This window comes from Ranitomeya variabilis, chromosome 4, assembly GCF_051348905.1.
Source record: "Ranitomeya variabilis isolate aRanVar5 chromosome 4, aRanVar5.hap1, whole genome shotgun sequence".
NCBI lineage: Eukaryota > Metazoa > Chordata > Amphibia > Anura > Dendrobatidae > Ranitomeya > Ranitomeya variabilis.
This window is the reverse complement of record NC_135235.1, coordinates 294,829,224-294,842,859: the sequence shown is the minus strand read 5'-3', so window position 1 is coordinate 294,842,859 and position 13,636 is coordinate 294,829,224. Positions and strand designations below refer to the sequence as shown.

Below are 13,636 nucleotides of genomic sequence, written 5' to 3'. Positions count from 1 at the left end.
TGGTTTTCCTGTATTGGATGTTTTCCTTTATTGGATGCTGCCCTTCCCGTGGTTGTTCCCTCCCGGGGAAAGGTCTGGCTATTCACTGCTTGCGTCGAGAAACACGTGATGGTGTCTCCGCAGCTATCCTACATGCATTTGCATATTTCCCATAAGGGATGGGGCAGTGTTCTGGATCACTGCGTTGAGAAACACGTGATGGTGTCTCCGCGGTGTTGGATGTTTTGGTCTCCCCGAGGCCAATCATCTGTTCCTTCAAAGCCTTTTACTAGGCACTGCTCCTAATAGCCAGATTCCTACTCCACACTGATGAGGGGCAAACACCCTGAAACAGCTGTCTGTGGATGGATACCATGCTTGGCATAGGTGGTTTTCCTGTATTCGATGTTTTCCTTTATTGGATGCTGCCCTTCCCGTGGTTGTTCCCTCCCGGGGAAAGGTCTGGCTATTCACTGCTTGCGTCGAGAAACACGTGATGGTGTCTCCACAGCTATCCTACATGCATTTGCATATTTCCCATAAGGGATGGGGGCAGTGTTCTGGATCACTGCGTTGAGAAACACGTGATGGTGTCTCCGCGGTGTTGGATGTTTTGGTCTCCCTGAGGCCAATCATCTGTTCCTTCAAAGCCTTTTACTAGGCACTGCTCCTAATAGCCAGATTCCTACTCCACACTGATGAGGGGCAAACACCCCGAAACAGCTGTCTGTGGATGGATGCCATGCTTGGCATAGGTGGTTTTCCTGTATTGGATGTTTTCCTTTATTGGATGCTGCCCTTCCCGTGGTTGTTCCCTCCCGGGGAAAGGTCTGGCTATTCACTGCTTGCGTCGAGAAACACGTGATGGTGTCTCCGCAGCTATCCTACATGCATTTGCATATTTCCCATAAGGGATGGGGGCAGTGTTCTGGATCACTGCGTTGAGAAACACGTGATGGTGTCTCCGCGGTGTTGGATGTTTTGGTCTCCCCGAGGCCAATCATCTGTTCCTTCAAAAACTAGAAACAAACTGGGAACCTCTGTCGGACACAATATTCTCCGGAATACCATGCAAATGAACCACATGCTGAAAAAACAACGGAACCAAATCTGAAGAGGAAGGCAATTTAGGCAAAGGCACCAAATGAACCATCTTAGAGAACCGGTCACAAACAACCCAGATAACCGACATCCTCTGGGAAACCGGAAGATCAGAAATAAAATCCATAGAAATATGCGTCCAGGGCCTCTCAGGAACCGGCAGTGGCAAAAGCAACCCATTTGCACGGGAACAACAAGGCTTGGCCCGCGCACAAGTCCCACAGGACTGCACAAAAGAACGCACATCACGTGACAAAGAAGGCCACCAAAAGGACCTACCAACCAAATCTCTGGTACCAAAAATACCAGGATGACCAGCCAACACAGAACAATGAACCTCAGAAATCACTCTACTAGTCCATCTGTCAGGAACAAACAGTTTTCCCACTGGACAGCGGTCAGGTTTGTCAGCCTGAAATTCCTGAAGAACCCGTCGTAAATCAGGGGAAAAGGCAGAAAGGACCACCCCTTCTTTCAGAATGCCGACTGGTTCAAGGACCTCAGGGGAATCAAGCAAAAAACTCCTAGAGAGGGCATCAGCCTTAATATTCTTAGAACCCGGAAGATACGAGACCACAAAATCAAAACGGGAAAAAAACAAAGACCATCGAGCCTGTCTAGGATTCAGCCGTCTGGCAGACTCGAGGTAAATCAGATTCTTATGATCGGTCAAGACCACAATACGGTGCTTAGCTCCCTCAAGCCAATGTCGCCACTCCTCAAACACCCACTTCATAGCCAACAACTCCCGATTGCCGACGTCATAATTGCGTTCAGCAGGCGAAAACTTACGGGAAAAGAAGGCACACGGTTTCATCAAGGAACCAACAGTATCCCTCTGGGACAAAACGGCCCCTGCACCAATCTCAGAAGCGTCAACCTCAACCTGAAACGGAAGAGAAACATCCGGTTGACGCAACACCGGGGCAGAAGTAAATCGGCGTTTAAGCTCCTGAAAGGCAGAGACAGCCGCAGAGGACCAATTAGCCACATCAGCGCCTTTCTTCGTCAAATCGGTCAAGGGTTTAACCACGCTGGAGAAGCTAGCAATGAAACGGCGATAAAAATTAGCAAAGCCCAAAAATTTCTGAAGGCTCTTCACGGATGTGGGTTGAATCCAATCATGAATGGCCTGAACCTTAGCCGGATCCATCTCTATAGATGAGGGAGAAAAAATGAAGCCCAAAAAAGAAACCTTCTGCACTCCAAAGAGACACTTAGACCCCTTCACAAACAAAGCATTGTCACGAAGGATCTGAAATACCATCCTGACCTGTTCCACATGAGACTCCCAATCATCGGAAAAAATCAAAATGTCATCCAAATATACAATCAAGAATTTATCAAGATACGTCCGGAAGATATCATGCATGAAGGACTGAAAAACAGATGGAGCATTGGAGAGCCCGAATGGCATCACAAGGTATTCAAAATGGCCTTCGGGCGTATTAAACGCAGTTTTCCATTCATCACCCTGCTTAATCCGAACAAGATTATATGCCCCCCGAAGGTCAATCTTCGTAAACCAACTAGCCCCCTTAATCCTCGCAAACAAATCGGAAAGCAGAGGTAGAGGATATTGAAACTTGACCGTGATCTTATTCAAAAGGCGATAATCAATACAGGGTCTCAAGGAGCCATCCTTCTTAGCAACAAAAAAAAATCCCGCTCCCAACGGTGAAGAAGATGGCCGAATATGCCCTTTCTCCAAAGACTCCTTAATATAACTCCGCATGGCGGTATGTTCAGGCACAGACAGGTTGAAAAGTCGGCCCTTAGGAAACTTACAGCCTGGAATCAAGTCAATCGCACAATCACAGTCCCTATGCGGTAGAAGGGCACTGGACTTGGGCTCATCGAATACATCCTGAAAATCAGACAAAAACTCTGGAACTTCAGAAGAGGGACAAGAGGAGATTGACATCAAAGGAACGTCATTATGAACCCCCTGACAACCCCAACTAGTCACAGACATAGACTTCCAATCCAACACAGGATTATGTACCTGCAACCACGGAAAACCCAGCACGATAGCATCATGCAAATTATGCAACACCAGAAATCGACAATCTTCTTGATGGGCTGGCGCCATGCATATGGTCACCTGTGTCCAAAACTGGGGCTTATTTTTAGCCAAAGGTGTAGCATCAATGCCCCTTAAAGGAATAGGGTTCTGCAAAGACTGCAAGGGAAAACCACAACGCCTGGCAAACTCAAAGTCCATTAAGTTCAAGGCGGCGCCTGAATCCACAAACGCCATGACAGAAAATGATGACGATGAACAGATCAAGGTCACAGATAACAGAAATTTAGGTTGTACAGTACTGATGGTAAATGAACTAGCGATCCTCTTTGTACGCTTAGGGCAGACTGAAATGACATGAGAAGCATCGCCACAATAAAAACACAACCTATTCTGACGTCTGAATCCTTGTTGTTCCGTTCTAGACAGAATCCTATCACACTGCATTGGCTCAGGCATCCGCTCCGAGGGCAACGCCACAGCGTGCACAGTTCTGCGCTCTCACAAGCGCCGATCAATCTGAATGGCCAGAGACATAGAATCACTCAGACCGAAAGGCATGGGAAACCCCACCATAACATCTTTAATGGATTCAGAAAGACCCTTTCTGAAAATTGCCGCCAAAGCATCATCATTCCATTTAGTCAACACAGACCATTTTCTAAATTTCTGACAATACAATTCTGCCGCTTCTTGACCCTGAGACAGGGCCAACAAGGTCTTCTCCGCTTGATCCACAGAATTTGGTTCATCATATAATAATCCTAAAGCCTGAAAAAAGGCGTCTACATTAAGCAAGGCCGGATTCCCAGATTCCAGGGAAAATGCCCAATCCTGAGGATCGCCACGCAGCAGGGAGATGACAATTTTAACCTGCTGAATGGAATCACCAGAGGATCGAGGTCTCAGAGCAAAAAACGGTTTACAGTTGTTTTTAAAACTCAAAAATTTGGACCTGTCACCAAAAAACAAATCAGGAGTAGGAATCTTAGGCTCTAAAACCGGAGTTTGAACAATATAATCAGAGATACCCTGTACCCTAGCAGCAAGCTGGTCTACACGAGAAGCTAATCCCTGAATATCCATGCTAGCACAAGACTCCTCAGCCACCCAGAGAAAAAGAGGGAAGGAGAGACAAAGCAGGCTACTGAAAAAAAAATGGCTCAACACCTTTCTTCCCTTCTTCTGAGATGCATTTAACTCATTGGTGGCCAGTTGTACTGTTATGATCCGGTGACCTAGGAGCCGCATGAGACTTTCTCAGGAGTAAGTGGAACCTGTACTGTTGTGAACTCTGTTTCCGGGCTCCCTCCTGTGGTCGTGAGTCGTACTGTGTAAGTTCTCTCTTTGGGCTCCCCCTGGTGGCTCTTTTTGTTATTTTGCAGGTTTCTGGCTGGGATCAGCTGTCTCGTCATCTGCTAGTTAGGTTTCCTATTTAATCCAGCTGGTCCTTCATTCCTTGCCTGTTGTCGTTGTATTCAGTGCTATTCTGATTGCTCCTGTCTACATCCGTTATCAGTCTCTCCAAGAGAAGCTAAGTTTTGTTTGCTTATTTTTGCTCATCTGTGTTCAATATGTTTCTTAGTATATGATGAGTTTTGTCCAGCTTGCTAATATGTGATTTCCCAGCTTGCTGGTGCTCTGGGGTGCTGAGTTGCTCCCCCCACATCGTTAGTTGGTGTGGGGGTTCTCTCATTCTCTGCGTGGATATTTTTGCATAGGGTTTTTTACTGACCGCACAGATCCCTTGCTATTTTCTGCTATCTAGCGTTAGCGGGCCTCATTTGCTTAACCTGTTTCATCTCTGCGTTTGTCTTTTCCTCTTAACTCACCGTTATTATTTGTGGGGGCTTCTATGTATCTGGGGTTATTTCTCTGAGGCAAGTGAGGTCTTTACTTTCTCTTTAGGGGTAGTCAGTTTCTCAGGCCGTGAAGAGACATCTAGGATTTCAGGAAACGTTCCACGGCTGCCTATAGTGTGTGCGGTTAGGATCAGGTTTGCGGTCAGTCCAGTTACCACATCCCCAGAGCTCGTCCTATTTTCTTCTACTTAGCTGGTTAGATTTGTGATCCTCAGCCACTAGGATCATAACACTGTACTGACCGCAATCCCTAAACTGACACCGCAACTAGAAGTAGCCGTGGGGTGTACCTAACAATCCTAGACACCTCGACACAGCCGGAGGACTAAATACCCCTATAGATGGAAATGGGAATCCTATCTTGCCTCAGAGCAGAACCCCAAAGGATAGGCAGCCCCCCACAAATATTGACTGTGAGTATTAGAAGAAAGACATACGCAGGTAGGAAACAGGATTTAGCAAAAGAGGCCACTCTAGCTAAATAGGAAAGGATAGGACAGAATACTAAGCAGTCAGTATAAAACCCTAAAAATATCCACAGCCGATAATACAAAAATTCCACCATCTAACTAAAGACATGGAGCGTATATCTGCATCTCCTGAGAATCCAATTTGACTGTAAAAATCCTGACACAGTCCAAGCTGAACAAGAAAAGACAAATGAATAGCACTAAATAGTAAGCACACCACATGTGTGCTGCAGAAACAAAAAACCAGACACTTATCTTTGCTGATTTGGCAGCAGGGCAGGAAGACCAGAAAGAGATCCAAAACCTCCAAGAACAATGGACAACTGGCACTGACTAATGAATCCTGCAACCCTAAATACCCCAGTCAGGCCTGCAATCAGCAGGGACACCTGACCAGGATTGCAAGCCAGGGACAACTGCAATACCACCAACAACCACCGGAGGGAACCCAAGAGCAGAATTCACAACAGCGACGGCCACGTACCGACGCTAGTGTGAAAGTAGCCTTAATCAGAGTTCAAACTTGAATAGAGTCATGCATCCTGATGGTTTCACATCAATGGAAGGAATCTTGGTATTTACACATCAATACTGAGACAAACAACATTATTGTTACACTGAGCTTGTTGGTTACACAACCATGTTGCAGCACTGAGCTTGGGGCTAACTGAAGTTCAGGAACAGCAGTTACCATATATACTCGAGTATAAGTAAACCCAAGTATAAGCCGAGACCCCTAATTTTGCCACAAAAAAATGGGAAAACTTATTGACTCGAGTATAAGCCTAGGGTGGGAAATGCAGCAGCTACTGATACATTTCAAAAATAAAAATAGATACCAATAAAAATAAAATTGATTGAGACATCAGTAGGTTATGTCTTTTTGAATATCCATATTGAACCCATATTATGCTCTATACAGTTCATGATGGGCCCCATAAGATGCTCCATACAAAATAAGCCCCATATAATGCTCCATAAAGTTCATGATGGGCCCCATAAGATGCCCCATATAATGCTGCAGAAAGGTTGATGGGCCCATAAGATGCTCCATCGAATATTATGTCCAATATAATGCTGCACATAGGTTGATCGCCCTATAAGATGCTCCATAGAATATTATACCCCATGTAATGCTGCACAAAGGTTGATGGCGCCATAAGATTCTCCATAAAATATTATGCCCTATATAATGCTGCACAAAGATTGATGGCCCCGTAAGATGCTCCACAGAATGGTATGCTCCATATAAGGCTGCACAAAGGTTGATGGCCCCATAAGATGCTCTACAGAATATTATGCCCCATATAATGCTGCACAAAGGTTCATGGCCCCATAAGATGCTCCATAGAATATTATGCCCCATATGTTGCTCCATAAAGGTTGATGGCCCCATAAGATTCTCTATACAAAAATATGCCCCATATAATGCTGCACAAAGATTAATGATGGCCCCATAAGGTGCTCCATAGAAAAATATGCCCCATATAATGCTGCATAAAGGTTAATGATGGCCCCATAAGATGTTTCATATTAACCCCTTCATGACCTTGGGATTTTCCATTTTTCCGTGTTCGTTTTTTGCTCCCCTCCTTCCCAGAGCCATAACTTTTTTATTTTTCTGTCAATATGGCCATGTGAGGGCTTATTTTTTGCAGGACGAGTTGTACTTTTGAACGACATCATTAGTTTTAACATGTCATCTACTAGAAAACGGGAAAAAAATTCCAAGTGCGGTGAAATTGCAAATAAAGTGCAATCCCACACTTGTTTTTTGTTTGGCTTTTTTGCTAGGTTCACTAAATGCTAAAACTGACCTGCCATTATGATTCTCCAGGTAATTACGAGTTCATAGACACCTAACATGAATAGCTTATTTTTTATCTACGTGGTGAAAAAAAATTCCAAACTTTGTTAAAAAAAAAAAATACGCCATTTTCCGATACCCGTAGCGTCTCCATTTTTCATGATATGGGGTCAGGTGAGGGCTTATTTTTTGCGTACCAAGCTGGCGTTTTTAATGATACCATTTCGGTGCAGATACGTTCTTTTGATCGTCTGTTATTGCATTTTAATTCAATGTCATGGCGACAAAAAAAAACGTAAATCTGGCGTTTCGAATTTTTTTCTCGCTACGCTGTTTAGCAATCAGGCTAATGCTTTTTTTCATTGATAGATTGGGCGATTCTGAACGCGACGATACCAAATATGTGTAGGTTTGAATTTTTTTTATTGATTTATTTTGAATGTGGCAAAAGGGGGGTGATTTAAACTTTTATATTTTTTTATTTTTTTCAAATTTTTTTACTTTTTTTTTTTACTTTTGCCATGCTTCAATAGCCTCCACAGGAGGCTAGAAGCTGGCACAACGCGATCGGCTTAGCTACATAGCTGAGATCATCAGATCGCTGCTATGTAGCTGAAATGCAGGTGTGCTGTGAGCGCCGACCACAGGGTGGCGCTAACAGCTTCCAGGGATCAGTAACCATAGAGGTCTCAGGGACCTCTATGGTTACAATGCAGAAGCATCGCCGACCCCCGATCATGTGACGGGGGTCGGCGATGCGCTCATTTCTGGCCGCCCGGCCGGAAGCGCGGGTTAAATGCCGCTATCTGCGTTTGACAGCGGCATTTAACTAGTTAATAGGCGTGGGCAGATGGCGATTCTGCCCGCGCCTATTGCGGGCACATGTCAGATGTTCAAAACAGCTGACATGTCCCGGCTTTGATGCGGGCTCACCGCCGGAGCCCTGCATCAAAGCGGGGGATCTGACCTCAGACGTACTATCCCGTCCGAGGTCAGAAAGGGGTTAAAATATGTCCCATATAATGCTACACAAAGGATAAAGATGGCCCCATAAGATGCTCCATATAATATTATGCCCCATATAATGCTGCACAAAGGTTGATGGCCCCATAAGATGCGATGTTCCATAGAATATTATGCCCCATCTAATGTTCCATAAAGGTTGATGGCCCCATATGCTGCTGCTGCGATAAAAAAAAAAATGACATACTCACCTGGCCAGGTGCCGGTGTCCTGAGCAGGTGGGGACACAGGCGTGCTATGGGGGCCAGGTGCCGGAGTCGCCGCTGGCTCAGGCCGCCGGCACTTACGATATTCACATGTCCCCATTCCACCGCCGTGCACCGCTGTGTGTTCTGGGTCTCTGCAGTGACTGATCAGTCAGAGGGCGTGCACTAACCACGTAATCGCGCCCTCCAACCTGAATGTCACAGCCAGAGGACGCGGTAGACAGAGCCCGGCGGTGGAACAGGGACAGGTTAATATCGCATGGCTCACCCTCCCCCGTCATACGCACCCCCTCCTGACGCGGTCCCTGCTTCTTCGATGGTCTCTGGCACCGGCAGCTTGTTCCTGTGTTCAGCGGTTACATGGTACCGCTCATTAAAGTAATGAATATGTGCTCCACGCCTATGGGAGTGGAGTCGCTTACATATTTATTACTTTAATGAGCGATACCATGTGACCGCTGAACACAGGAAGAGCTGCGGGCACTGGAGACCATCAGAGAAGCAGAGACTATGCCAGGAGCAGGTAAGTATGATGTGAAAGCTGCCACTCCTGCCGCTCTGCTCCCCCACGACCTCCTGGGACAATGACTCAAGTATAAGCTGAGAGGGGCACTTTTAGCCTAAAAAAATGGGCTAAAAATCTCAGCTTATACTATATAAAGATCACAGCCCTACAGTGTAGTCATCAAGAAGAGGTTGGTAACACTCATTGGTGTTTAGAGCCACTTCTCTCTATCGGTGTCCTATATTGTCATTGGTTGAAATTGATGGGCCTGAGTGTTTTTTCAACCATATTAACTATGTAACTATAGGTTCTTCAGCAGGCAAGCAATCTAAAAACTTCAGGTACTGTGCTCACTGTTATTTCCAGCACTGGCCTCAGTAACTCCTACTCAGCTAACCAACAGGCGTGCCTTTAAGCTAAGCAGCGCTCTGTCTCATGAGATCCTTAGCTTCCTTCTACTGACCAGATAGCTCGCTCTTACTTCTGGAACTCTTCTCAAGTCTTTTTTCCAATTCACACCATCCAACAGCCTCTGAGATATTAACTAAAAATAACTTCTCAATCCTGAAAAAAACTTTTTGCATTTTCCAACATTGTTTTAAAAAGTTTTGAAAGATTTAAATGACTTCACAAATTAAAAAATGTTTCTCGCACAAGCAGAACTTCATTACTCAAGGGATGAGTCCCAAAGGATTCACATTCTTTTAAATAATAATAGGTTCAACAGGGCACAAAAATAATGGAACAAGTAGCAGATAAAAATTATGAAGAGAACGATAGGACTGAAAAAAGATCCTCTTCTTGACAAATCTCTGCCCATTACAGTAAGTGGCTTTTTTATTATGTAACTGTGATTTTGGGGTAAAAAAATAATGGTTGATCTAAAAATCCTCTGTGACTTTAAGCGACAGGGAGAAAAATTTCCTTGCCCAGCAGTTTGCTAACAATTGCTCCTGTAGATCACGTATTGATATGTCATATTATATTCTAATATTTATTTATAAAACATAGTAGATTTGAACTTAATTAAAATTTCACTATTTTTATTTCTATCATAGGAAATCTTATGAAATGAATAGCAATCACACAATGGTAACAGGATTTATTCTTCTGGGATTTTCTGGAGTTATCGAGAATCAAGTCTTCCTTTTTCCGATCTTCTTATGTACATACATCATCACTGTGTGTGGGAACCTATCTATAATCCTTGCATACAAGCTTAGTCCGAGCCTCCACACTCCAATGTATTTTTTTCTTGCTAATTTTTCTCTCTTGGAAATAATATATGTTTCGTGTACCGTCCCGAAAATGTTGTCCAGTCTATGGTCAGAATGTAACGCCATCTCCTTCTCTGGCTGCGCTATACAGATGTATTGTGTCTTGCTGTTGGGTGGAACAGAATGCTGTATGCTGGGAGCCATGGCTTATGACCGCTATAACGCCATATGTCACCCTCTGTTGTATACTGTGATTATGAGTGAAGTGGTCTGTATCCAGCACATAGTGGGATCATACGTCATTAGTGCAGTGAATGCTCTAATTCACACAACATTCACTTTTTCATTACCGTTCTGTGGATCAATAGAGATAGACCATTTCTTTTGCGATGTGCCACCCGTCCTAGATCTCTCCTGCCAGGACATTTGGGTTAATGAACTTGTGATATTTCTGATTGCCGGTTGTGTTATTATTGGTTCATTCATAGTAACAATAATTTCCTATGTGGAGATCATTTCAAACATTCTAAAACTTCACTCCACATCCAGCAAGAAAAAAACGTTTTCAACCTGCTCCTCTCACTTAATAGTTGTTACAATATTTTACGGTTCGGCAATTTTTATGTACTTTAGACCGAGGTCAAAATATAGGATTGGACAGAACAGCGTGGTCTCTTTAATGTACACTGTTATTGCTCCTCTCTTAAACCCTTTTATATACAGCCTACGAAACAAAGAGGTCAAATCAAGTATCAAGAATATATTTTTACAGAAGATAAAATTCTGATACATTTTTTTCTGTTAATTTTTAATTTTTCCATTTTTTTCAGCATATACAATATAATATGTTGTTCGATGCACAGTTTGTAATTTAGTCTAAATCCAAAAGTCTTAAATGATTTGGACGTGACTGTAGAGATCAAATCAAATATTGAAAAGATATGTTTAGGGCTAATATAATTTTTTATTCATATGTGTAATGATGAACTGTGCACTCTGATCTCCTATCACTCTGTTGTAAAAGCCTAAGGGTACCGTCACACAGTGCCATTTTCATCGCTATGACGGTACGATTCGTGACGTTCTAGTGATATCGTTATGATATCGCAGTGTCTGACACGCAGCAGCGATCAGGGACCCTGCTGAGAATCGTACGTCGTAGCAGATCGTTTGGAACTTTCTTTCGTCGCTTGATCACCAGCTGACATCGCTGGATCGTTGTGTGTGACACCGATCCAGCGATGTGTTCGCTTGTAACCAGGGTAAACATCGGGTAACTAAGCGCAGGGCCGCGCTTAGTAACCCGATGTTTACCGTGGTTACCAGCGTAAACGTAAAAAAACAAACACTACATACTTACATTCCGGTGTCTGTCCTCCGGCGTCTCAGCTTCTCTGCACTGTGAGCGCCTGCCGGCCGGAAAGCGTGCACAGCGGTGACGTCACCGCTCTGCTTTCCGGCTATGGCGCTTACACAGTGCAGAGAAGCAGAACGCCGGGGGACAGACACCGGAATGTAAGTATGTACTGTTTGTTTTTTTACGTTTACGCTGGTAACCAGGGTAAACATCGGGTTACTAAGCGCGGCCCTGCGCTTAGTAACCCGATGTTTACCCTGGTTACCCGGGGACTTCGGCATCGCTCCAGCGCCGTGATTGCAAAGTGTGACCGCAGTCTACGACGCTTGGAGCGATAATCATACGACGCTGCGACGTCACGGATCGTGCCGTCGTAGCGATGAAAATGGCACTGTGTGACGGTACCCTTAGATCCCCACATCTTTTATAGTGCTAGTCCCCTATGGATCATTGTGCTGCACCACGGAATGTGATAGCTGTTTATGAAGAAGCCTGACTCCATGTGTGGTGTGCTCTTTCTTTATGTCACGACTGTGAATGTACCGTGCCCTGCTGAGACCTTTGTGGTATCTAGGATCAGAAGGTCACAGCAATTGGCAGATCAGATCGCAGGTCCTCTTTGGAGTCCGCTCAGCAATTAACTTGAGTGGAGAGGTTTGATTTTTCACTGAGTGGTGAAGGGGTTAAGAGTTCCTTTTTGATCCTGCTGGGATTTCATATGGCTGTTATTTCAGCTGCTCCATCTTGCTGTCACTTCCTCCTATTAGTTAAACTCACTCTTAGCTCTCTCCCATGCCAGTTATAGGTTTTCTATGCTGACCTCCCTGTAGAAGTTGTTCCAGTTAAGGCTGTGCAGTTTCAGTTCCTGTTTGATTTCTCCTGGTTTGTCTTTCTCCCTGTGTTTTTTATTGTAGTAGTGAATTTCTTATTGTAGTAGTGAGACTAGTGTCTTGCTGCTCTACTCATTAGTCAGGGTTAGCTTAAGACTAGCCATGGCTTAGGCATGTGATTGCGCACGGTCAGAAAGACCCATCTAGGGACGATAGGGAGCACAGAGTTAAATCTCAGGTGAGTCTTTAGTGGTCTCCTTCCCCTGTCCCTATCGTCAGGGCTCCTTTACCTTTTTGTCAGGGTTTTTACCCTCTTTTATGTCTCACACCGGGCATTTCCGTGCTCCGCGTGACACTTTAGCAATATGTTAAATGGCATTGGGCATTTTTTCTGCACTCAGGAGAGCAATCAAATCATCTCGTAATGACCATGATAAAAGACATGATATCTGCAAAAGGGCATAGTGTCAGAGGAGCTTCAGACCAGTGATTATTGGTAGACTTGCATTTGGGTTCTAATATAATTATGCACAGCAAGATCACAACACACACACGAAAAAAGCAAATGAGTCAACACACTGTAGACTGTAGATGCATCTTTCCATCATTTTAAAATTACCCATTATCTATTGTTGTGATTTAAGATGAAAATTTACATTTGCTCTAAAGATTCTTCTATTATTGATAACAGTTATTGAAATATATTATCTAAACATTGTTGCAGTTCATAGCAGGTCATAGTACAATTCATTGATCATCCAGGATCTGTGCAACACAATCGAACATCCATTGTCTAGTCAGTGGAAGTAAGGAATGTGTAATTTTACTTATTTTTGTAATTTTTCCTCTTCTAAACATTGTGGAATTTTAAAATCCTATTCTTTTATTCCCGAATATTATAGGAAATGGTCTTAAAGAATAATTAAAAACATGCAAGTATTAGTCATGTAAGTATACAGAGAGTTATAAGTTTTGTGACTAAAAATATATTTTTTGCTTGAAACTAACTATCAAATGAATCAGTGCCACTGGTCCTCTGCATAGTCACTAGTGGTGAGCGAATATACTCGTTACTCGAGATTTCTCGAGCACGCTCGGGTGACCTCCGAGTATTTTTTATTGCTCGGAGATTTAGTTTTCATCGCCGCAGCTGAATGATTTACATCTGTTATCCAGCATAAGTACATGTGGGAGTTGCCTAGTTGCTAGGGAACCCCCACATGTACTTATTCTGACTAACAGATGTAAATCATTCA

General features: G+C 43.9%; 1 protein-coding gene across 1 annotated transcript; it reads left to right on the top strand.

Moving 5' to 3' along the window:
* The first annotated feature begins 10,047 nt into the window (after positions 1 to 10,047).
* LOC143768857 (olfactory receptor 5A2-like) lies at positions 10,048 to 10,980 on the top strand. Its single transcript, XM_077257481.1, has one exon. The coding sequence runs from the start codon at positions 10,048 to 10,050 to the stop codon at positions 10,978 to 10,980; it is 933 nt and encodes a 310-aa protein (XP_077113596.1).
* Positions 10,981 to 13,636: the final 2,656 nt, after the last annotated feature.